General features: G+C 43.3%; 3 protein-coding genes across 6 annotated transcripts; all 3 read left to right on the top strand.

Moving 5' to 3' along the window:
* The first annotated feature begins 190 nt into the window (after positions 1 to 190).
* dcaf17 (ddb1 and cul4 associated factor 17) lies at positions 191 to 5,195 on the top strand. 3 transcript variants are annotated; one of them, XM_089003242.1, is made up of 15 exons: positions 191 to 259; positions 571 to 740; positions 1,177 to 1,351; positions 1,422 to 1,525; positions 1,657 to 1,747; positions 1,831 to 1,967; positions 2,083 to 2,161; positions 2,365 to 2,454; positions 2,519 to 2,626; positions 3,239 to 3,341; positions 3,453 to 3,595; positions 3,819 to 3,928; positions 4,122 to 4,401; positions 4,736 to 4,891; positions 4,961 to 5,195. In XM_089003242.1, the coding sequence occupies exons 3-15, from the start codon at positions 1,217 to 1,219 to the stop codon at positions 5,078 to 5,080; spliced, it is 1,656 nt and encodes a 551-aa protein (XP_088859368.1). In that variant the 5' UTR covers positions 191 to 259; positions 571 to 740; positions 1,177 to 1,216; the 3' UTR covers positions 5,081 to 5,195. The 3 variants fall into 3 exon arrangements, with proteins under 3 accessions (XP_088859368.1, XP_088859367.1, XP_088859366.1); XM_089003241.1 differs by having other exon boundaries at positions 3,239 to 3,595; positions 4,122 to 4,209; positions 4,318 to 4,401; XM_089003240.1 differs by having other exon boundaries at positions 3,239 to 3,595.
* Positions 5,196 to 5,797: 602 nt separating this feature from the next.
* On the top strand, positions 5,798 to 8,315 carry cybrd1 (cytochrome b reductase 1). The gene is made up of 4 exons (XM_089002623.1): positions 5,798 to 6,069; positions 7,003 to 7,211; positions 7,548 to 7,702; positions 7,788 to 8,315. Exons 1-4 carry the CDS (start codon positions 5,883 to 5,885, stop codon positions 8,056 to 8,058), a joined length of 822 nt encoding a protein of 273 aa, XP_088858749.1. The 5' UTR covers positions 5,798 to 5,882; the 3' UTR covers positions 8,059 to 8,315.
* Positions 8,316 to 8,870: 555 nt separating this feature from the next.
* Positions 8,871 to 23,080, top strand: dync1i2a (dynein, cytoplasmic 1, intermediate chain 2a). Of its 2 annotated transcripts, XM_089003279.1 has the most exons (17): positions 8,871 to 8,967; positions 10,155 to 10,266; positions 10,649 to 10,763; positions 12,928 to 13,015; positions 14,016 to 14,075; positions 14,341 to 14,456; positions 17,488 to 17,574; positions 18,024 to 18,189; positions 18,298 to 18,397; positions 19,012 to 19,137; positions 19,797 to 19,943; positions 20,050 to 20,163; positions 20,486 to 20,619; positions 21,448 to 21,592; positions 21,657 to 21,797; positions 21,887 to 22,012; positions 22,543 to 23,080. In XM_089003279.1, the coding sequence occupies exons 2-17, from the start codon at positions 10,159 to 10,161 to the stop codon at positions 22,654 to 22,656; spliced, it is 1,887 nt and encodes a 628-aa protein (XP_088859405.1). In that variant the 5' UTR covers positions 8,871 to 8,967; positions 10,155 to 10,158; the 3' UTR covers positions 22,657 to 23,080. The 2 variants fall into 2 exon arrangements, with proteins under 2 accessions (XP_088859405.1, XP_088859406.1); XM_089003280.1 differs by lacking the exon at positions 14,016 to 14,075.
* Positions 23,081 to 23,699: the final 619 nt, after the last annotated feature.

Raw genomic sequence — 23,699 nt, 5'->3', positions numbered from 1 at the left:
ATATACTGTAGAAATTTAGTTCATATACTAAACGTGTTTGAACGCTTTAATAGCGATATGTGTAGGGGGTTAGAAACGACCTCTGTTATTGTATGTTAGTCGATTAGACTACCAAGTCAGGAGAGGGCGCTACGCGCCTGTGAATGGAACAGAGGAAGGCGATGTAGGCTCAGCTCACGCATGCGCAGTTGTCATAAATGCCGTTGTGTGAAGCTGATTAACACGGTCGTCTCGTGTCGTCTTTCCTCGTCGTTCACAGGTATTCAAAATACTAAGTGTTAGACATTCTCAAGATGTTAAAGTAATTGGGGACTTATTGGGCGATGCTAGATATGAAACCTTGTTTTGATGAAGATTTTTGGATGTCAATTGTAGTTCCCAGTACAACACACACGAGCGGGCAGACGTGCATAAGCATGTGCAAATGTGGAGGATATATACAATGTATAGATCTACACATGAATGTATTCTGATATTGAAATTGCTGAATTGATGTTTTGATGAGTAAATGGTCAAAAATGCCGTTGTGTGAAGCTGATTAACACGGTTGTCTCGTGTCGTCGTTCACAGTGCTACCTGCCTGTGACGACCCAGGTGTCCCCTCGGCCTGAGGCCGGTGACATATGCAGAAGGACAGCAATGCGGTCTCACTGCAGAGCAAGCCAGCACAGTAAGCATAGTGATTGCGCAATCCATAGTGAGGATCAGCCGGCTGCTGCCTCCCTGCTCGTCTCTACTTAGTAAGTATTTGAACGGTAAATGTGAAAATTCAGCGATTTAGAAAAAAATCCTCAAACGGTGAAGTTAAATGGACAAGAACTTCAAAGTACAAATCACTAAATACATATAACTGTTTAATTTATTTTTTCATTTGATATTTCCATGACAGCTTTCCATGATGACAGGTGAGGCACTGCCTCCCCTGAGTACACGTCACTGCCTAGTATTATTTTTATGTTGTATCTTTCATTCAACAAAACTTATCATGTGTGTTTTTTCACACTATAATAAAAATACTATTATTATTATTATTGTTGTTGTTGTTGTTGTTATTGTTGTTATTATGTCTAATGGGTGTTGATAATGTATGTTTGTTGCGTTCATTCCTATGGAGGGGTTGAACACAAAAGGAAATTGGATCTACTGTATATTAAAGTGTTTGTTGTTTTCTTGCAGAGCCTGTCGTCTGTTGAGAGGTGGTGAGAAATGCCGGCAGATGATGGCGCATTACTGGAGAAAAAAACGGAACATAAACACTGCTGAAGTGTTGAGTTGGAGAGAACGAGGTATCGGAAATGGTGGGTCCTTAACAAGGCTTAATACGAAGGTCCTAAGAGGCATCCTTTTTGAGGTAATGGAGGGGGGGGGGGGAAATGTAGCGTGGTTTGTATTCATGTTTAATTGATAATGTCATCATTCAGGACCATAGGAATTTCTGTAAAGTGTGGACCAAGACCTCTAAATCCACAATCTTGTATGAAAATGGTCACATCTACCTGGAGAATTACCTGAAGTGTTACAGTTGGTCAGTACAAATGAATTGTTTTGCAAATGTTGTCTTTTATCTACTTGGATCCTAAATTGTGAAGAAGAAAAAAAATGAACATGCGGAGGTCTTTGGTGGTGAGTATTTTAAGTTCCTGATCAACTTTTCAGCATTCATTCCGAGCCTCACGCTCTCTACCATTTACCTCACCGAACCAAAGTGGATAAATTTGAAGATACCTTGCTGTGCCAGAGCCCACTTGTAAGTGGACGCTGCCAAACCTTCCGTTGTCATAGCGACACTTTTCTTTTGACTGCAAGTGTCAATCTGTTTTGTGTTGGCAGGAAACCACCTTAGCGTCTCCTTCTGATCACAAGTCCAGTCTGCTGTTTTTGACAGCCAATAATTGGTTGTACCGCTTATCAGAGTCAACGGGACAAGAGCTGGAGAGAGTTTTCCTCTCTTCAAAACACACGTTCCGGTTCGTAAACAACAAAAACAAAAACATTGAGCCTTTCTTTCTTTTTTTTTTTTCAACAAAATATCTGTGCTTCACGTTGCTCTTTATTTTATTATCGTGATTCTTTTTGTTCAAGGTACCTCAGCTGGGATGTTTCTCAAGAGATATTTTACGTGAAATCAGTCCAAAACAAAGGCACATCCTTGTCACGGCAGGTGAAAATGCCTTCAATGACCTGATTTGACAAGAAATCTGCACCACTGCCAAATAGAAATCCGAAACTCATATATATACCACTCATAAATGATTGAACGTGGGGACAGTTGCATCAAATGTAAAACAGTGGTGCTATAATCCGCAAATAAATGAAGCTCAGAACAATTCACCAGCATTTTTGTCTCCAAATTGTTGTTACCAGGCCGGTCTGAGCCAAAATCCAGTGATGCATCTGATCATCTTCCAAGTTTTCCCCTTACAAATTGTCGGCATGATGGAAGTCAACCAACAGGTTTGTAGATTGGTTTTGAATAGCGTGGGTGTGGTGGATGAAGAGATCCATTTCAATCTTGCAGGTATTCGGGAGAGGCATTCTTGACCTGGATTTATCTCAGGGCGTCTTGGCCGTATCCTACAGCAAAAAGGCCATCAAGCTATTTAGCTTTGAGCACATTGTGCAAAAGGTGCGTAGGCTCCGTATCCTGCTTAGCCTTCATTTCCGTCCTCCTCAAATGGATTTAAAATACAGTAAAGTCTCGTTATATCGATATTCAAGGGAGTCCGAAAAAATATCGATATAGCCGGGACTATCGATATATCCGACCCTGTTTGCATGTAATTTTCTCCGTGCGTGCATAGAAATAGTATCGATATAACCGGGACTATCGATATATCCCATATCGATATGACGAGACTTTACTGTACGTATGTCCTTTTCTCGAATAGACGCATTGATAAATCAACTCATTCACTCGTCTAGTGAGTGACATGGGAGTTAGCGAAGAGTCGTCGCCTGTTGTGAGTTTATGCTAGCGGCTTTTAGCTAACGGTCAGACAGGCTCGGTTCTGTTTAGTCCGTGGCGGTTAAATATGTCTCACCGAGCAAAGAAGACGGATGGTTTCATTCATTTGTAACTTTCTTGTAGTCCATCAAAAATAAAAACGTCTAGCACTTATGCTATCGGGCTAACAAAAGGCAATGAAGCTGTTCAGCTTTTGTCCGAATCTATATTTAGAATCTATGCTTTTTTGGGGAGTCCAAATTTCAAATGAGTGAATGAAATGTTGTTTTCTAGTACCGAGTGGAGAAATTAACGCTTGGGAAGCCCAGTTCACTTCTCAGCGGCAAAACGGTGGGAGACCTTCCTTTTGGCATACCGCTAAATATCCGCATTACAGGGAGGTGTCATTCATTCACTTTGCGCTATAACTTTTCGATCCACACTTTGGCGGTGAAATCTGACTTTTTACCGATGATTGTCTGTAATTTTTGGCCTCGTTTGTCCACAGATTGCCCTCCTGTGCTTTTTGAGGTGTCCTGCTCCAATAACGGAGTCCACATTGGAGGCTTTCCTTGGCATTACATTCACACGCCGCCACAAAAATGCCACCAAGGGACTCACCACTTCCGCTCGCTCAAAGACAGCACCATGGTATCCGAAATGAGAAATTTGGAGACTTCGTTTGGAACAAACGTCACTTTTCAATGTTTAGCTGATCGGCCTATGTCTATCGATTGTCTTGTCACGCATAACTTTGTACTCGGGAATTTCTTGTAAAAAGATGTTTATTTTTTTACCTCTTTCCATCGGTACCTTTTTGAGTAGTTTTAGACCTTGATTCCACTGCACAAGCTCATTTCATGATTCCATTTAGGCTATTAATGGAATACAAAATATGAGCTGTTACTCTCTGGAGAGCGATGCAATTTTCTTCCATCCTGATGACTCCGGAAGAATCATTCATGCCGGGCCCACAACCATTAAGTGAGTAGGAGAAAAAAAAATGAGGTACACATTGCACATCACGTTGACCAGTGGAAATTTCAATCAGCATTTTGATTGACGTGCATGTTATATACTGTAACGATGACAGATACAGAATATAGCCCGCATATTTTGAAGAAGACCTCCATTTCTTTGTTAAGAATGCTTCATTTTTTTGTGTGTGTCTTTGTAGCATTCTTAAAATCCTCGGTGACTTGAACAGCAGCTTGCCATCAAAAGTCGTAGAAGATTTCTCAATGGCAACTCAGCGGAACAGCATTGCAAGTGTCTTCCTTTCAATGTTTTTGATTGACTTTTGCTCCTGTCAAACAAATGCTATTTTATGTTATTGTATTTTTTTGGACGTATGTACGCGATGCCGAACGCAGTCGACATCGCAAGTCACTGTCACCTCTTCAGGCCGCACAGTGAAAAGAAGATTGCAGCAGCTCGACGATGACCCTGATCAGGAGGTATGGAAATATGTTCCGATCTCCGAACTCGGGCCATTCGGGAGCTTTTTTTTCCATTGACAAACAATCACAACATCTATTGTTTTTGCCAAACGCGCTACTGAAATTGTATTACACAAATGCAAGATTAATCAGAATGCTGTCTTTGGACTTGTAAAGGTGGCGAGAAAAAAAACCACATTTGAAGAAGATATAGTTGCTGTTCGCTTCCTCTCTAAAGTCACAGTATTCGTCGGCGTGCCTCTGGGGCACGCAGCTGCTTTTTGAAATCCGTCAGTCACGTGCTACACACAAATGAAATGTGTTGACAGAAAGATGAATGAAAATGTTTCAGACGTTCCGTACTGTCATCTATGAGGACGAACTGGACCTTTTGGCAGTGGTGGTCACCAACGGTGCAGATGGGGAAGGCAAAGCTCAGGTCAGACTTCATGACAACCAGAACGGACGCTTACTGAAGACCGTCCGACTCTTGGAAGCGTGGGATGAGGTGAGCAACGATTGCGTGAAGAAGATATATAGCCAATATCCCGAGGTGAACTTTCATCTTTGATTGCAGACTTATCGACATGACCTGATCTTTGATAAGGACACAATCGTTCATATTGAACAAAAGAGCACCAACGTCTGCTGCCACATTTACAAGCTCAAAACCGCCACCAAACAGGAGCGACGCTGAATGGTAGTTGCTTTTAGTTTGGACAAGTTTCTTACTATGTATTTGCAATGTTTGCCTTGAGTACTTTGGACTCATTTCTAATGTTTGTTTAAATAAATAACCAAAAAAACAACAACCACATTATCCTGTTTCCATATTGCAAAGCACACATTACCCCCACCCTCGTTTTTAGTCCCTTACTTGAAAAATCACTGATTACTTGATGCCCTCCAGTCTTTCAAAAACAAATGATCCTTCTAGAAAATAAGAACTATTTGTGTGGGCAAGAAAAAAGATGAACTTTTTTTGTTTGTTTTTATGGCCCAACAAGGATATAGCTACCTCAAGTGAATCTCCCCCTTCGTTAAATGATACATATTTGGTTGCTAATTATTTCCAAAAATGACAATCTCAGGGTTGCTTCAGAACGCTTACTTTTCCACTTGGAACAATCTGAGGAACAATTTGTTCAACTCTTAACAAGTGTTAACCCAAATTCGAGAAGAGTTCGTGATCATTGACGAAATTCAAGATCTTTTTGTTTTTTGTTTTGGAAAGATGATTTGTGTGTTAACTAAGTAATATAACGAACTAACTAAGTAGAAGAGCCGGGCGTTACGGAAGGGGATAGAAAAAGTAAATAGGTATATCGAGTTTTGTAGGCTCCAAAGTTAGAAAACGCCCCGGTGACAACTTTGCGTTGCTCTCCGTGTGTCACGTGACTTCGAGCCTGCCCACAACAGACTTGAACCCTCCGCGACGTCTTTGTCATCCAGTTGCCCGGACAAGACCGACAACGACAAGCAAGCGCAACAAAAACACCATGGAGGACTACAAGCGGTTTTTGCTCGCTTTATCGTCCGCCGCCCTTGTGGGTGTGATTGCGATCATTTTCGTGTTACGATGGGTCCTTTACTATCAACGGGGTCTGGCGTGGGACGGAGGATCGGCGCAATTCAACTGGCACCCGCTCTTCAACGTCTGTGGCTTTATCATCCTGCAAGGTTTGGGTGAGTTTGATTTGGCTTCGCTTGGTGTTGTGAGCAGACTTTGCGCATTGTTCTGGCTGAGAAACTCTTCGTCTTCCACGTGTGCAGCGTTGCACTGTTTTCGAACGAGTTTGTTTACCAAACGCTGAAACGATCGCGTCGGTTTCCTTCACTCTTGGGAGAGCCAAGTGTTTCGTAAGATACGAAAACCTCCTGCAATGGATATGCAGTCGTTTTAACGCTCTTTCTAACTTGATCCGGAGAGTAAATAAAATAATATTTGAGCAGAACTAACAAATAAACACGCCCCCCGCCCCAATGTACAAGTGACAAGTGAGTTTTGAAATGGCTCAATGGCACCAACAGACCACAAAAATATTTTTATCGACGGCACAAAAAAACAGCGATGAGCTGCTGAACTAAATTAAGAATATGAGGACAGGCTTAGCAACACAATGTGAAACTTAAATCACATGTTTTCCCCTTAGTGGTCTGATTTATGATCTCTTTACCACCTCTTCAGTTATAGAAAAGGCCATTATAATAACATTATTCAAAGCTTTTTTGGATTGTTTTCTCATCATTATCTTACGTCAATTTAGCGTAGACAGAAGTTTTTTGTCTCGCATTAGCTTGCATCAAGTTACACAAAAATAAAAATCATATCTACATTTTACACCTAAAAAATCCTTCTCTAAATTATGCACCACCTGCACGTGTGATTAGTCAACATTTTGACATGTTCACAAATGGCGTCAAACCGGGTGGCTCTTCTTGCCAATATTGTGTTTCGTTAAAGAGTAAACGGCACCTTTTACACAAAAGTGGCAGAATTTACCTCGGGTCAACATTTGACATGCCCTCCCTAACTGAGTCTTCCTCATAAACGGAGCCTTTTTTGCCTCTGACATACAAACGAGCATTTGATCGACTGACAATCATTGTCTCTTGCAGCCATCATCGTGTACAGACTCCCATGGAGCTGGAAGTACAACAAACTAACCGTGAAGTTCATCCACGCCAGCTTGAACTTGGTGGCCTTCATCTTTGCTGTTGTTGCTACAGTGGCGGTTTTTGACTTTCATAATGCTGCCAAAATCCCCAACATGTACAGTCTCCACAGCTGGGTGGGCTTGGCAGCTATCATCCTCTATTGTCTCCAGGTATTGATTTTGATGGATTTTTTTTTCATAATGGCAATTACTGTATTTTTATAGAGTGCCTCGTGGTGCTGCATGTGTTTGAACAGACGGGAACTTTTGCAAGTGACTCATATAAGTAAGGACTGACAGTGTACATGCTGTCTAGTTACTATTTATTTATTTATTTATAACATTCATTTGTTTATTTCTTTATTTATTTGTGTATCTATTTGTATTTATTTATTCATCTATTGACCAGTGTTTATTTAGTCATTGATTTATTGATGTATTTGTTTGTTTATGTATGTATGCATTTATTTATTTATATATATGTGTGTGTTTCTTGGTTGTATGCAGCTGGTTGTCGGGGTCAGCCTGTATTTGCTGCCATTTGCACCCATCTGGTGGAGAGCAGCCCTCATGCCCGTTCATGTGTACAGCGGCCTGTTCATCTTCACCTCCGTGATAGCGGCGGCACTCATGGGTATCACCGAGAAACTTATATTTGCCTTGTGAGTACCGCAAAAAAAGTATTTGCTCTGAATTTGTGTAAGGTATGGACAAGCACTAAGTCAAACTGTTTTTTTTGCCTCGTAGAAAGAACCCAAAATATAGCCAGTCGCCCCCCGAAGCAATATTTGTCAACGTTCTGGGACTCCTTCTGGTCCTTTTTGGAGGACTAATCCTTTGGATTGCCACTCGACCGTCTTGGAAACGGCCGAGTGAGCAGACTTTGCATATTGTGCATTCCGACGCAGGCAGTGAGGAAGGACCAAAAGTGGCTCCGGCCTTGTCTCAACTTTCACCGGGAGCCGAGAGCGATGCCTTTGGGGAGATCCGCAGGAGGAATAATACATCTGATGATTAGCTCAACTCAATTTCTAAGTCAACTGGGATTTTGAAGCAATGTACACTCCTTTTTTTACTGTTCGTTATCGGGGATTACCCTCCATCTATTTTTTTTCTATGAATAGTCGATGTTGCACGATTATCTGATTGTATGTTAACAGGGATGACATGCATGTACCGATAATCAACCGACTCTTCTCATGGTCCTTCACTTTCTATGTTGCGATTATTCCGATTCTATCGTGCATATTGACAATAAAAGTCATTTGACTCTCACTCGTGTATGTGAAACATATCTCATTGAATTGTCACGGGTCTTTTTACAAAGTTGTCAAGCAAGTACAATGTTCTTTTCAACTTTCCGTAATATATGCCGACCACAATAAAGCCAGAAGAATAATGCGTGTAATGTTTAGCGATATCACTGTTTTACAAGTGGTGCCAAAGAAGGTGCTTGCTCAAGTGGACACACATTTCTCAATTGAAACATTTGTAATTCTCAATAAAGCGGCCCAGGTATCACTGTTCACTTCGAAGGTTTGTATTATCATTCTTTCTACATGTTGCGCTATTCATAACCTTGCCCCCCCCCCCAATACCTATTGACCTTCAAATTTCTATTCCCTCTCGTTACCTCAGATCCTGTTCCTCCCGAGCTTGAAATAAAATTTATTATTATTATTATTATTATGATTATTATTATTATTATACACCAACCGTAATCTATTTTATGATTTATCTCACATTTAACCGGAGTATGAGCAGTTTATTTGATTTTTGTAGTCCTATTGCATGATCCCTAATTTCCGCACACAACGCCAAACGCCCAATTTGCCCCTTCGCGGGATCCGTACTTTCCCGCATCCTGCTTTGTTTTGACTTTTTTTGGGGCTAAAAGACGCCATCACGGCCCGAAACCCAATTGAAGGTTTGATTGCTAATAGACATTTCTGGTCGAATTGTAGTAGCTCACGCTTTTTACATTTTGGTTCTTTACATCGCTTGAATAGCCTCGGAGGTGTTTTTGTTTTGGCGAGAGCTGTGAGCGCGCGATAGCCCTGCGGACGGAGCGAGACGCGAGAACTGACAGCTAATTGATTCATTCGTCGATTCATCCAATTCTGTATTAATGGATCGATTGCTTGAGATTCAACTTTGATTTAAATACTGATCTTCTATCTTGACACTTGCGCGTATCCGTTCTTTATCGGACATGTTGCGCGCACTGGTAAATGACAGCACATCCGCTAATTTTAGCAGGGAAGGCTAACAGCGGACGCAGTCGAGGTCATCTAAGATGAAATAGATGACCGAATTTATAGTGATAACGTGTACAAATGCGAATATCTAGAATATCAAGTGCCAAAAATAGGAGTTTAGTTTGACAGGATCTCTCGTAGGGAGCAAATTGTGGCGATCGGTTGTACAGGGTGGGGCTTGAATCCGATCGTGTTACTTGCTCTCAAGTTTTGTGTCTCGTTTGGACAGGAATTGATTCGTGGAAATGTACATTTTCTAGCAGTTCGTACAATAAAATAATCCGTCTTTGACTTTATTTCTCTTATCCGCTGGAAAAGGGACACTTTGATTCGTTCATACTTCATCTCAAACTGCGTTAAACAACAAAGCGTATCAGGGAAAAGTGGTTCAGATTGCACTCGCGTCCCTGTTTTCTGTAGTGTGTCCCGTTTATTTGACTTGATGTAAACTGTTTTGTTAAGCGCTTTATCACAGCTCCAGGTGCTGTGAAAACACTTGAGAAATCAGTAGTATTGTATTGTATTGTATTGTATTGTATATGTACGTATGTATCAGCGAATCAGTGTCATTCGTCCACGTAACCCGCTTTTGTGCCTCCTCATCTCTCACATTGTATTGTATTAGTGTGATTGTTCTTATTTCACACACGTTGGTAAATTTCTGTCCTATACCACAGCAAACACAACAAAACAATGAAACATAGAGCTCTTAATTGATGGAAAATGTACTCTTCTATCTATCTATCTATCTATCTATCTCTGTCAGGTTTGAAGTCATTGTGTATCAGCTCCTGACAAATATTTTCCCACCGAGTATATTTGTGCTCAAAACAGAATGCACATTTTCTCTGTGCAGCATCATGTCTGACAAAAGCGAACTAAAAGCGGAGCTTGAGAGAAAGAAGCAACGCTTGGCTCAAATCAGAGAGGAAAAGAAACGCAAGGAGGAGGAACGCAAGAAGAAGGAGGTACCTTTCAACTTTGACTGCATTTTATAGATGGCTCATTGTCGCCAATGAACAAGTCTTGTTTGTTCTTGTGAGAACACGCGGGCGTTTGGAGATGAAACAGACGTGACACCAAAATCTCTTAGGATGACGTGAATGCAATTTTGCACATGCATGTGATTCAAGCACTGAAAATAAATATTGTGAAGTCCTTGAGACTCCCTTCAGGGGAAGATATTTACCATCGCAAAACACATTCTTCAATTGATAGAATCTTCTTTTTTTTCTTAGTGTTCGTATGATTTGATAGTTCACATGAGTTGACTTCAAACAAATAGCACCTTTTCTACCGTCCTTTTCTGCGGAATTAGTGCCATGTCAATTTTCTGCGGTGCCAAAACAGGCCGATCAACTGAAAGAAACCTCAGTTCGCCATGAAGAGTCTGACTTGGAGAAGAAGCGCTATGAAGCGGATGCGCTGCTGCAAAGTTTTGGCATCGCTTCTGATGTTTCTGTGGGTACGTGGATTTTCTATCATGGTCCCCAACCTCCGCCTCATTTTTTTTTACACTTTACGTCTTGTGATTTCAGTCAATGAAAAGGGAAAGAAAAAAAAACCTCTACGTACAATACATCTTGATTTCTACAGACGCTTGCCCACTTTTTGAGTTACGAACAACGGTACATACAAACATTTTTGTAGTAACATATGTAGTATTCTCTCCAGTTGTACCAGTACATACCTTTATAGATCATATATTTTGACTTATACAACCCTTCAATATACTTTTATAAATCTTAAACATACTTATATGAGCCTTAAACATACATTCCATACAAAATAACGCACTGAAGCAACTTCCAAACAAATTCACCTAACGTAGGACCGTTCGGAACGTATCGTGTTTGTAAGTTGGGGAGCGTCTGTCTCGCGCTTTATTAACAGCTGAAGCTTTCTGTTATTACGCTGGAATTGTTCAATTTTAAAAGAACCAAAACTAGGTGAGTCATACAAAACATGTAAGGACGAGTAAAGCATTGAATAATATAACGGTGTGAACTTTATTTAAAATACATAATATCATAAAATGAATGGAAAAAAAGGGGAGGGGGTACATTTCTTTGACGCTGTCTGTTAGGGCGGGCTTTAAATGCAGTCCTATTTGAGCCTACATTTCAACAAATAATGTTTGTATCGATCGGTGTGATGTACTTCATCCATCTTTTGCATTTTTTTCCAAAAAGTTTCTTGTTGCGATCTCAAAGTAATCGTCTCCATTTGATACATGTGATCGATTTTTCTCAAAGCATTCTTCCTTCCACGGTGGATGTTTCTGGTTTCCACCACCTTCTTGTCATAGCCTTTGCGCTAGCCGCACTTAGAATCGAAAATAAATATTTGGTATTATGAGAAACATTGACTGAATTCATGGTAGAAGGACTACAATTTAAATTGGATGTCCATCTGAAAAACAAACAGGATGTCAAATTTGATGTACGTACAGTATCGTACTTCCCTCCAAAAATGCGACAAAGGATGTGCGGTCCCAAAATACGATTTTTTCAATGTGTTTAGTTTTTTAAATCTTCTTCTTCTTTTCCTTTGGGCAAGCTTTCCCCTTGACGGGGTCGCCACAGCAAATCAGTGTCGTCCATCTTCAGAGGTTTGATCCGCATGTTTGTTTTGGCCAAGCTTTTACGTCGGATGCCCTTCCTGACACAACCCTCTGTATTTATCCGGGCTTGGGACCGGCACAAGAAGACATATGTCCCTTTGTGGCGACAGAACTTTAAATATCCTGCTCAATTTCAAGTCAAACACAACTGTTAGCAAATTTGCTTGAAAAGAATGAGTTTTTTTTTAATTTCAGTTACTGGCATGCGGAGCTCCAACACTACCACTTTCTAACAACAGATGGCAGTCGAGTTCCATTGGAAAAAACGTTTATTTATCGAATCGATTGTTTAATTTTGTTGATTAATTTCTTGTCTTGTTTATTTTTTTATTTGTTTTTTATTTATTTGTGTTATTATTTTTTTCTATATCTATTTTTAATGTATGTATTTGTTTTTTTTTTATTTGTGTTTTTGTTTACCTGTCAATTTTTTATGTATTATATTTATTTATCATTGAATCCAAATGTCATTACAAGACACATGGTTCGTTTTCCATTTATTTGTTTATTTATTGTCTTGTTTATTTTTTTATTTGTGTATTTGTTTTTTGCATCTATTCGTGTTTTTATTTATTTTTTGTTTATTTGGTTCCTTTCTCATTTGTTTTTTATGTATGTGTTTTTGCTTATTTGTTTATCCATATACTGTATGAAAGTCACTCTTAGCATGGCGATCAAACACAAATTCAAGTCTTCTTTTAATATTGACATTAGTATGATCTGATTCATCTGAAAAATCTTTGAGCTCAACTATTGTGCTCCTCTGAAATCTGAAGAGTATTTGCCAAAAAAAAGTCCAATGGATGTCCTGATCTTTTCATAATATTAATAATACATTTCATTTATAAGCGCCTTTCATACCTCTCAAGGTCAATTTACAGTCACAGGATAACCCGGAAGTAAGTCAAATAGATAGAAAGCTAGCTAGCCAGCCAGATAGCTAACAGATAGCTATCTATATCAAGTACTGTATTTCAAGCTGTCTTTCTTTTCTTCTTGTCCACAGTCGTCGCTCCCACATCTCCGACTGGCAAATCGGCAGAAAGCTTGAGCGAGAGCGGGAGCCAAGATTCGGACGGAGCTGTGGGACCAAGGTACGTCCATCGAGACACATTTCCTACAGTACAAAATGATACAAGCGCTACCGCGCCGCCAATGACGTGCGACGCATGAGAAGTTGCTTTCAGCGTGTTTTTTTTTTTTTTTTTTTTTTTTTTTGATTGATTGATTGATTGAAGAATCAAAGAGCGGGCTGTTGTTGTGATGCCCGGGGGACTTCTTAAGCCCCAATTAGAGCGCCTTGCCTTGCCTCGGCTGAAATGCAAGCCCCCCATCCAAGCCCTCCCGGCGTTGACTCATTTCCCTGACCGGCGTGGCCATTTCCGACACATGCGGAGGTCACGTTTTCTCCCTGAGGCACGCCGCTCTACTTGGGAGCGACTTTGGGAGCCTTTGGTGTGCCACAATCTTGGCTGCGCGTTAACACCTTGGCTCGCTCGCGTTTAGCGGTTTTCTTGTGTTTTTTTTTGAAGCCAGGTGCCCGCATCGTGCGCGCGTGATGGGCGGATTCGCATCTCAATGTCAGTCAGGGAGGAAATGGAATTGAATTTTCAAGGCGGATGAAGATGTTCACATGACAACCGCCGCCCACCGACTCAACCCCAACTGGAAAAAAAACAAAAAACCAACAATTCCCTTGGCAACATGGTTGGGGTTTCCTTATGAAATCCATTTTTATGCCAAAAAAAAACCACACTGACATTTTTTTTATTCATGAAGAAAGAGACTGATACACCGTGGAAATGATTTCTTGCATAATGTCAAATCCGCGTTAGTAAAAGTTGACCTTTCGGGGTCGTACTGGTAGCTCATCTTCTTGGCTCCATACAGAGTGCAATGTATTTTTGTGACCTCATTCTTTCAATATTTTGAATGGACACAATTGTGCGTTTCCGTGTTATTGATGTATTTGTTTGTTTGTTTTAGAATGTCAATGCGCCCCCTTTTTAAATGTGCATGTTGTGGACCAAACGATGCTAACGTTGTTTCCTGTGTCTTTCACTAACGTGGCCTTGTTGCTGTGACACTAACCAGGACTCTGCATTGGGACTCTGACCCGTCCGCTCTCCAACTTCACTCTGATTCTCACATGGGGTACCGGACACTCTCTTCTCTCCTTTCCTGGTCATTTTCCCTTCTCTCAAATCTCCGTATGTCTGGCATGATTACGTGTCACGACTCCATCAATGAATGACATTTTGCACGCACACGAGCTCCAATAAATACGAATATTAGCTTGAAAAGTAAAGTTGCAATTTCACGCCAGACTTCTCCACTAAGGGATTGAGCTCGTTTGTTGTCCTTCTGGCTCGTGCGGTGTTGAACTGGCTTTCTGTTTCTGTTGTTGTTGTTTTTTTAGGCGGGCCGCTTCCAAACTCGGAATGGCTAAAGTCACTCAGGTGGATTTCCCTCCACGCGAGACGCTCTCTTACACAAAAGAGACTCAGACGCCTGTCATGGCACAGCAAAAAGAAGGTCAAGTACACCATTTTAGCAAGCTTTTCAGCGTTGAACAATGTGAGAAAGACATCCGCGCCATCAGAATGTCGATGAACTAAAACTACTTGAAATTAACTCAATGACGGCAAGACAATGTGCAAAAAGGGGTCCACTCTACCTATCCGCGTCAGTATGATTTTCTGGATGATGTCGTGCCCTTAACTTTGACCACAAGTCTGCGGTGACCCGGCGAGGGGGTCACGGGGGGGGGGTAACAAAATCATTAGTGTTGTTGCTTTTCACATTGCTCTTTCTGCTCACTGTCGAAAATTGTTAAACAACAACATGCGTCCAGGCAGCTTTTCAGTGTGAAATCTGTCTCCCCCCCCCTGTAAGCACCATATAATCATTTCATCAGCTTTGGCTGTCTTCTCCCACACTCTGTGACACGGCGTTTTCACGCCGTCGCCTCCCGAGGCCTGCGCCGCATCCGCCTCGCGCGCTCGCTCGCCTCTGTGCCTTTCCATGTGCAATGTAGCGTTAGGCCTGTTTTCTGATTGAGCGATTTTTATCACCTCGTCAAAAGGAGCAAAAAGGTGACATGCCGGCGCGTTCAAGGTCAGCGGGCGGCGGCGTTTGGCGCCACAATTCCCGCTGTCTTTGTCCAAGGCAGCACTCTTTGTATTATTTTTTTTTAGATTGAAATGTCACGAGCGAGCGTTTGGACATGTTATGTCACGCTGGCCAAACAACCCCTACGCAAAACTAGCGTATTTTCCGCTGTATAAGGCGCGCCCAAAAGCCTTCACTGCGCCTTATACAAGGGTGCGCCTTATATGTCAAGTCATATGCTAACCACTCTACTACTGGGCCGCCTTCGTTCAGATATCCATTTTCCATTTCCGTTTGGCAGAATATTTTTTGTTTGTTTATATCTATTTTTATATTCATATATTCATTTATTTATTTATGTATTTATTTGTGTACTTTGTCTATTTATATATGTATTTGTTGCTTATCTTATCCATCTAGCTAGCTAGCTAGGTAGCTAGCTAGCTACCTATTTAGCTAGCGCTGTTTCTATCTCGCTATCTACCTAAAAATATCTAGCTAGCTAGCTAGCTAGATATTCTTTAGTTTTGTATTCCTCTGTTATTTATCTATTCATTCGTGTATTTATTTGTTTGCTTTCAAATCCAGACCCGCTGTCCACGTTTTGCCGTGAAATGTTTCCAGTGTGCTATTTTGAAAGGATGGATCATCATTTCTGAGTTGAATGAAAGAAAGTAGTCAAAGCTTCTTTATTTTTGATCTTGCCCATTGTGGTGTGCCTTTAGCAATCTCCCAAATGGCCATCTTGCCTCCGCGATTCTCCCGGTTGGCAAAGGTTGCGACAAGACAAACCAACCCAAAAAAAAACCCAATCCAGTGGCCTTTGCGTGTCGTGCTTTCAGACTTTTGTGGCCCCTCGACACCTGCAGCTCACGGGCCGTTTCTGTGTATTCTTAAACGTCACTGGCCGTCTTTGCTTCATATGTCGCAAGCCCCCTCTCAAATCCCAGCTTTGTACTTGTTCAGTCAAAAGCTTTTTTCTACTTTTTAATTTCTTAAATGGTGCGCTAAAGCCATAATAGGACTCACCCCCTCTCCCCGTTTTTTTGAGAAGACGTCACTATATAGGACATCGCCGATCCAGCTGAATTCCCCCTCGCCCTATTCTCCCACTTTTCATTGCCACCCACCTCCCCTATACGTATCCCGGATCACTAACTTTTCTCCCACCGGCCATTTTGGTTGCCAGGTGCATTACAGCCTTATTTTTGGATTGTCTCTCAGTCGCCGTGCCCCCCCTCGGCCCCCTCGGCAAGTTGATTGCTAGCGGTCGCCTCACCGAAAGGGACGGGGCCGACGAGTGCAGGCCCGGTCCGGTTCAAAAACGCTGATTACTGTTTGTCCTTTTTAGCCTGATTGAGGCCCTCCAAAGAACAGATCGTCCCGTCGCTGGGAAAAGCGTGCGGACGTACGTGGAAAACGTCTTTGAACCAATAAACTCATCAGCGTGTTCTTCCATTGAGCTGAAAAAGGGCAACAAATCACTTGATGGCAAAGTGACAGATGACATTATCATTTAGATGAGAAGGAAATTCTGCCCTCGCTGTCAATGTCGCCTTACATTAGTTGCCAAATCGCTATCTATGTAGCTATCTATCTAACATTCTATCAAGCTATTTATCTTGCTAGCTGGATAACTATCTCGCCAGCTATCTAGCTATAAGGAAATCCTCGCATGAACCAGCCCCCCCCCCTCTTCTTTCTATGTTTTAATTTGTTTTTTTTTTTTCACATTCAAGCAACGGTCTCCAAAGAAGATGCGCTTTGAAAGAACCTTTGCACTCGCTTTTGACGTACAACCAGTGTGTAGTTTGCCAGCTGCTCCGCCTTGTAGTTTGTTGTACATTCTCTGCGCTCCTATAGAAGTTTCCCGACCTCCCGCTTGGAGGCTAATTGCGTCGGGCTTGCCGTTTGGGGGTGTGCTTGTCGCGGCGCAGTCAAGCGCAAACCCTCTGTGCCCACATCCCCGTGCCATCGCTGAAGAGACAATCCCGCTACGGCCGGCTGCCTCGGCGACCGCGCCGTCGTCTGGCCGGACCGATGAGACGGACACCTGGCCTGCCTTTAGAAGGGGGCCGGCGGTGGGGGGCAACTGGCCTCTTGGACACGCTACACTGACAACTTGGACTGGCCTTTCAATGGTCTCATTAGTAGAAGCGACGAGCGTCCCTTTTCAAAGGCCGCGTCAATCTTGACAAACAGAACAAACACGAGGCGCAGATACAAAAGTCTTTCTTTTCATTTGACGTGGCCATTATCGACGGCAAAAGCATTCAAAGAACAGGAAAAGAGAATGCGCGAGACGGGTGAAAATACATGTCAGACTTTGTCCCTCTTTCGAGCGGCCGTTGTGTTTGCAGCCTTTCCTTTTATAAACGTTCATAAGCAGAAGATGATAAAAGAGTATCCAGAAACGCCGTCCCTTTTTTCCAAATGTCGCTTTTCCTTTCCGCAGATGAGGACGACAACGAAGAAGTTGCTCCGCCGCAACCGCTCGTCGAGACTCGGGCCGAGAAGCCCGACCTCAGCCAGGAAGAAGAAGGTACTCCGCAACATCAAACCAACAAACAAATAAATGCGCACATCAAGAAATGAAAAATAAATAAACATAGACACAAAATAAACACCGACGTAAATAAACATTATTGTCATTAATAATGGAAATGAACACAAACACAAATAGACATTATCGTCATTAATAAATAAATAAAAATAAACACATAAATAAATAATAACACATTATTGTCATTTATAATAAACAAATAAAAAAAATCAATACATAAAAATAAAGAGAAGTAAAAAATGGACACATAAATAAATAGGCATTGTCATTAATAATAAGCACAAATACATGTGTAAACGCATAAATAAATAAAGACATAATGCAATAATGATAATAAACAACTGAAGACATCCATCCATCCACTGGTAGAAGATGTCCATCAAAGTCAAAGAGATGCTGAACTTCCTCCTTCCCTCCCGCTTGCGCAGCGGCGAGCCAACGCGAGCTGACGGAAGAGGAAAAACTTCAGGTTTTACATTCGGAGGACTTTGTGAATTTCTTGGACCGCAGCACTCGCATCATCGAGCGGGCGCTCTCGGAGCACGTTGACCTTTTTTTTGACTACAGCGGCCGCGACTTGGAAGACAAGGAAGGGTAATTAATCGTCTCCGCACAATGCGTGTGTGTGTGTGTGTGTGTGTTTTTTTAACACCCTGTATGTACGATTTCATGGTATGCTACGTCGTCTTTCTTTTGCCGCAGCGAAATCCAGGGCGGAACCAAACTTTCACTCAACAGACAATTCACAGATGAACGCTGGTCCAAGCACCGGGTTGTCACCAGCCTGGATTGGTCGCCTCAGGTCTCTTCTATCATCCTCTTTCATACAAACAAACACACCGCTGAACCCACACAATATTGACTGTTGGGACTACATCGCCATTCAATGCAGCGTTGCAAACTTGATGCTCTCTTCTTTCATCAGAAACAAAGCAAGTTAATTTTTGTAAGTGATGTGGGTTTGGGGTCAATTCACTGACCCCCACTTTCATCACTTTGCTGCTGTGAAATGTAAATTTCTCCACTGTGAGACGAATAAAGGCATATCCAATCCAATCCAAGAGCGTCAGAGAAAGAAAAGTCAGTTGTGTCCAAAATGATGTTCCCGTTTAGTACACGTCCCTTCCTTTGCCCAAACAGAAGTCGTTCATTGTGTACGAAGCGGCGGCTAATTGCCCCCGACCGGCCGTGATGTTTTACGATGGCGTAGCCGCAGTCTGTCAGGGTTTACTCTGCGCCGCACGTCCCACCCAAATTGTCACTTGGTCACCGAGAGAGACCCTCATGATTTGTTTGCGTTGGTTCGTTCGCTCGCATGACGACTTGTGACACTGATTGAAGGCCGCCAAGGTTTTCTTCACGCCGCTGGCAAAATCCATCCCTTGCTCATATCCCATTCTGCCGTTCTTTCTTTAGTATCCCGAACTTCTGGTTGCCTCCTACAATAACAACATGGACGCTCCGCACGAGCCGGACGGGGTGGCCTTAGTGTGGAACATGAAGTACAAGAAAAGCACACCCGAGTACGTCTTCCACTGCCAGGTACTGAAAAGCGTCCGTGAGTCGCGGGGGGGGGTTCCTCATCGCCATCCATCCAAACGAGGGTCAACCAATCGCAGAGGCCGTCCGACCTCATGACGCGACTTGCCTCCAGGCGCTCGCCCGGACTTGAGACAAAGCACACGTTAACTTGCATGAACCTTAACTCCATAGCCGCTTTCAGAGCCTTTTTAACACAACCAACCGCCAGGGAGAAAAAATATCAAGGCGATCATGCTCGGAATGTCTCTGCTCATTGGATTCTTTTTATTGTATGAGGCCATTGATGGCATTTTGATGCCATCCATTTTGTTTGATGCCGCGAATGGCCGCCGTTGCTCACAAAAACTTCACCTTTGACTGGAAAGTGTCTGAGAGTTTTGAAAGGTGCCTGTAAATGACATCTTTGATGATGAGTGTCGTTTATTATCGTTATTATTATTATTCTGATTGTCTTTTCTGGCGTATAAGGAAGGTATACTGGAGTTATAAGGCGCAACCCCAATGAATGGTGTCTTTTCATACTTTTTCCATCTACATATACACTATAAGGCGCACCTTTTCCAACTACCAATCTGTATTATAAATATATTGTACATCACTGATATAATCTTGTCTTTTCTGCGCCCGCTAATCCTCTTTTTTTGGGTTTTGTTTGCCAGTCTGCCCTGATGTCCGCCACCTTTGCCAAGTTCCACCCCAACATGGTGGTGGGGGGCACGTACTCGGGCCAAATAGTTTTGTGGGACAACAGAAGCAACAAGAGGACCCCCGCGCAGAGGACGCCCCTCTCTTTAGCCGCGCATACGGTAGGTAGCTCTGCAAAACCCCCCCCCCCCCCCCCCCCCCCCCCCAAAAAAAAAAAAAATGTCAGACTTTGGTGTGATTCCGTCAGCTGTTTTTTTCCCGCCGCAGCATCCGGTCTACTGCGTCGACGTGGTGGGCACCCAAAACGCCAACAGCCTGGTCAGCATTTCCACCGACGGCAAAATGTGCTCCTGGAGCCTGGACATGCTCTCTCAGCCGCAGGTACGATCGATCGATCGCAAAGCGGATGCCCCCCGGCCCCCCCGGCGGCGGCCATTTTCAAAGAGAAATTCACAGTTTGATTATTGCTCATCTTATTGATGCTTTTATTTTTCGAGTCTTTCTTGTTCTTTTCATTGTAAAGTGCCCTTGGGTGATTTGAAAGGCGCTTGGAAATTAAATGTATTATTATTATTATTTTGATATTGGTGGCCATTTTGAAAGTGGAATTGGCCATTTTGGGAGCATGTCATTTGAATTGTAAAATCCTGTTTTGTTTTTGTTTTTAAAATGGTTGCGTTTTGTTGCCCAAACCCCCAAACAGGACAGCATGGTGTTAATGTACAAGCAGTCCCGAGCCGTCGCCGTCACCTCCATTTCTTTCCCGTTAGGAGACGTCAACAATTTTGTGGTGGGCAGCGAGGACAGCTCCGTCTACATGTCGTGTCGTCATGGAAGGTGCGTCCACAAGTGTCCACTTTGCTCTCCTCCCTCAGAAAAAAAGCTAATCACTCAAATCAACGCCTAGCTGCTCTTTCGGCTTTTAGTCCTGCCAAGTGGCCATGATTTTCTTCTCCGCTTGTCAACTAGGCCACGTCAAGCTCCTTTGACGTGAATCGCTTTGTCCCTTTTAAATGCCGGGAAAGGTTTTTTTTTGTACAGTTTGCCGCCCCAAGCGAGATTTTTAGGCCTAGCGCTGTTGTCGTTAAACAGCCGGATGATCCCCTACTGCAAATGTGGCTTCAATCCAAGTAAAAAAAAAAAAAAAAAAATAACATTGAAATATGCTGCAATAAAGGACTGGAGGGGGGGCGACTCTGAGAGGTCATCGCCGCTCGGTTGGCGGATTCACCTCCGTCATTGCCCCCATGATTTTCCGCCTCATTAGCAATGGTATGATCCCGCCATTGCGGTTTAATAAGGCAAAAGCGTCGCTCACGCCGAGTAATTCCCCGGCCGGCCGGCTTCATTGATGACTTGGATAACGGCTCTGCGGTGCGACTCGTTGTTTTTTGGGATTGCTAGAAAGCGGACACAAAATACGCTTCCGGGGTCACAGCGCCGCTAGTCGTACGTCCGCATAACTCGTGTCAAATCCCATGCGCGCGTGGAACTGCCGCTGCTTGGAATTGAAGCGGATTTACAGTTGTTTTTGACTTGAAGACGGCGCCTCGAGAGCGCCTGCCTTATTTTGTTTTTGCTGCTGTGAAATGTCAATGTCTCCACTGTGAGACAAACGGAGGCCGACGTCACTGATTAAAAGTGGAGCATGGACCTTGTCCACAGCAACGCGGGCGTGAGCGAGATTTTCGAGGGCCACCACGGGCCCATCACGGGCATCCACTGCCACACGGCCGCCGGCCCGCTGGACTTCTCGCACCTCTTCCTGACCTCCTCTTTCGACTGGACCGTCAAGCTGTGGAGCACCAAGGTAGGACGGCGACCGGCTCGCTCAATGCGCCGCCGCAATAAATGGCTCAATGCGGCTTTGACAGAGCAACAAGCCGCTCTACTCCTTCGAAGACAACTCGGACTACGTTTACGACGTCACGTGGTCTCCGACGCACCCGGCGCTCTTTGCTTGCGTGGACGGCGTGGGACACTTGGACCTGTGGAACCTCAACAATGACACGGAGGTGCCACGCGCCACATTCATCACATTTGTACTTTTAATTAGATGATAATATGTATAGATATTTTTTTTACACACACATTTGATTGTCAGGTCCCAAGCGCCAGCGTGACCGTGGACGGAAACCCGGCCATCAACAGGATCCGATGGGCTCCTTCCGGAAGAGAAATCGCCGCGGGAGATTCAGACGGGCGAGTTCTCGTGTACGACGTTGGAGAGGTAAGTCACAGCGACTATTTCACATTTCAGCCTTTGGAAAGACAATCGTCATTGAGTTGAGTTTCCTCCTTGTTAAGTCAGGTTGAAAATGCCCTTTGTTTTGTTTGGAATGACGCAAAATTGGCTGAAAACGACCTTGACATGCTCGCGCTTAGCGGCGATTGTGGTGGGACGCAAATTATGGACATAAATAAGAGTCGTATAGTCTTTATCCTCTCTCAAGAATGACTTCATAGTAGTAGAGGAACTTACTCAGTAGCAGCAGCGGTCGTAGAAAACGTTTAAAAAACGCAATTCACTTCATATGCTACGTTTGACGTAGTCATATATTCTTTATCCTCTCTGAAGAATGACTTAATACATAGGAGAGGAACCTACTGAGTAGGAGCAGCGGTAGTAGAAGTTTAGAAAACCAAAATGCAATGAACGGCATACGCTCCGTTTGACATAGCATTTTGAGACGACGAATCGATCGATGGGATGATCTGTACAACAATCGATTCTGAAACGTTGGCGCTCTCCCCCGCCAGCAAATCGCCGTCCCGCGTAACGACGAATGGAGCCGCTTTGTCCGCACGCTGGCCGAGATCAATGAGAACCGAGATGACGGCGAGGAGCTGGCGGCGCAACGATGGACGGCGTGATCGCGCCCGGCGACGCCAGTCTGTCTTTTGGCTGAAGAATATAAACTGCGTTGACGTGTCAGAAAATGAGTCGCTTTATACTTTCCTTGCTTGTCTTTTTTACGGACAGGTCGAAAAGCCCCCCAAAAAAGATTGATTTTTGGGCCTCCTATACCACATGCCTTAATCATAAGAATCAACTGCATCTTTCTCTTGAGCACATTGACAAGCGCCTTACATGAGCTCCGCAAGCCAAATATTGTTTGTTTGTTTGTTTGTTTCAACTCTTCAGAATGGAACCGGAAAGTTTTCTTTTTTGTTTTTTGTCTCACATCTGCACGATCGCCATGGTGACATTTCCAGACTGTTGGATATTGTCAAAAGTCATGTTTGCCTGCAGCTCTTCACACCGGAATGGCCGTCATGCATAAAATGATCATCGATGGCTCTTTCGTCCGTTCGTTCATTCATTCATTCATTTCCTGTCGGGGCTGCAGTTGGCGGAAACCGCAATTTTGATTGGATAACACTCGCCGTCACGTTGAAAGAGGTAAACGCCCCTTTCAATCAGCCGACGAGTATAAAAAAAATGGCGAGTCCACTTCAACTTGAATGCACCGCCGGATTCATTCGCCTTTGTGGAGAGAAAAGCTTCTGATTCGAAGTTGCAATGAAACAATAGCATCGATGAAGCAGTCGGATATCAGTGGCATTTCAACAAGCCCCGTGCTAACGTTAGCGTCAATATACATCCGCGAGAGTTAGCAGAAAGCTAGCGCGCAAGCTAATGAGCGGCCTGCGGCCTAGCGAACAATAACAACTTCGTGGACGGAGCCGCCAAGTTGACTTCCATTCCGACCATTTGCCTGGATTTTGACCAATCGCGAGGAACGGAAAACCATTCGTGTTAACGGTGAGTAATAATACATTTCTAAATACGTCCTAGACTTTGCTGGCTCTCTTAGTCAAAAAGGTTCCCGAGCCCTGATCTCGGCTGTAAAGTGGAAACGCTCAGTGATTCAGAAAACATCAGAATATCCTGACTGCTTGTTTCTCTCTTGAAC

This window comes from Hippocampus bargibanti, linkage group LG08 (assembly GCF_051943395.1).
Source record: "Hippocampus bargibanti isolate YZ-2025 linkage group LG08, ASM5194339v1, whole genome shotgun sequence".
NCBI lineage: Eukaryota > Metazoa > Chordata > Actinopteri > Syngnathiformes > Syngnathidae > Hippocampus > Hippocampus bargibanti.
The sequence above is the reverse complement of the archived record's forward strand: the minus strand, read 5'-3'. Positions and strand labels throughout refer to the sequence as shown.

Bases quoted from the DNA above. Each gene is read 5' to 3' on its own strand.
- dync1i2a (XM_089003279.1), top strand. From the start codon at position 10,159: ATGTCTGACAAAAGCGAACTAAAAGCGGAGCTTGAGAGAAAGAAGCAA. The intron at 10,764-12,927 runs GTACGTGGATTT...TCTTGTCCACAG, and splicing joins CGCTTCTGATGTTTCTGTGG to TCGTCGCTCCCACATCTCCG. The intron at 19,138-19,796 runs GTACTGAAAAGC...TTTGTTTGCCAG, and splicing joins AGTACGTCTTCCACTGCCAG to TCTGCCCTGATGTCCGCCAC.
- cybrd1 (XM_089002623.1), top strand. From the start codon at position 5,883: ATGGAGGACTACAAGCGGTTTTTGCTCGCTTTATCGTCCGCCGCCCTT. The intron at 6,070-7,002 runs GTGAGTTTGATT...TGTCTCTTGCAG, and splicing joins TATCATCCTGCAAGGTTTGG to CCATCATCGTGTACAGACTC. The intron at 7,212-7,547 runs GTATTGATTTTG...GGTTGTATGCAG, and splicing joins TCATCCTCTATTGTCTCCAG to CTGGTTGTCGGGGTCAGCCT.
- dcaf17 (XM_089003240.1), top strand. From the start codon at position 1,217: ATGATGGCGCATTACTGGAGAAAAAAACGGAACATAAACACTGCTGAA. The intron at 1,352-1,421 runs GTAATGGAGGGG...GTCATCATTCAG, and splicing joins TAAGAGGCATCCTTTTTGAG to GACCATAGGAATTTCTGTAA. The intron at 2,627-3,238 runs GTGCGTAGGCTC...GTTGTTTTCTAG, and splicing joins TTGAGCACATTGTGCAAAAG to TACCGAGTGGAGAAATTAAC.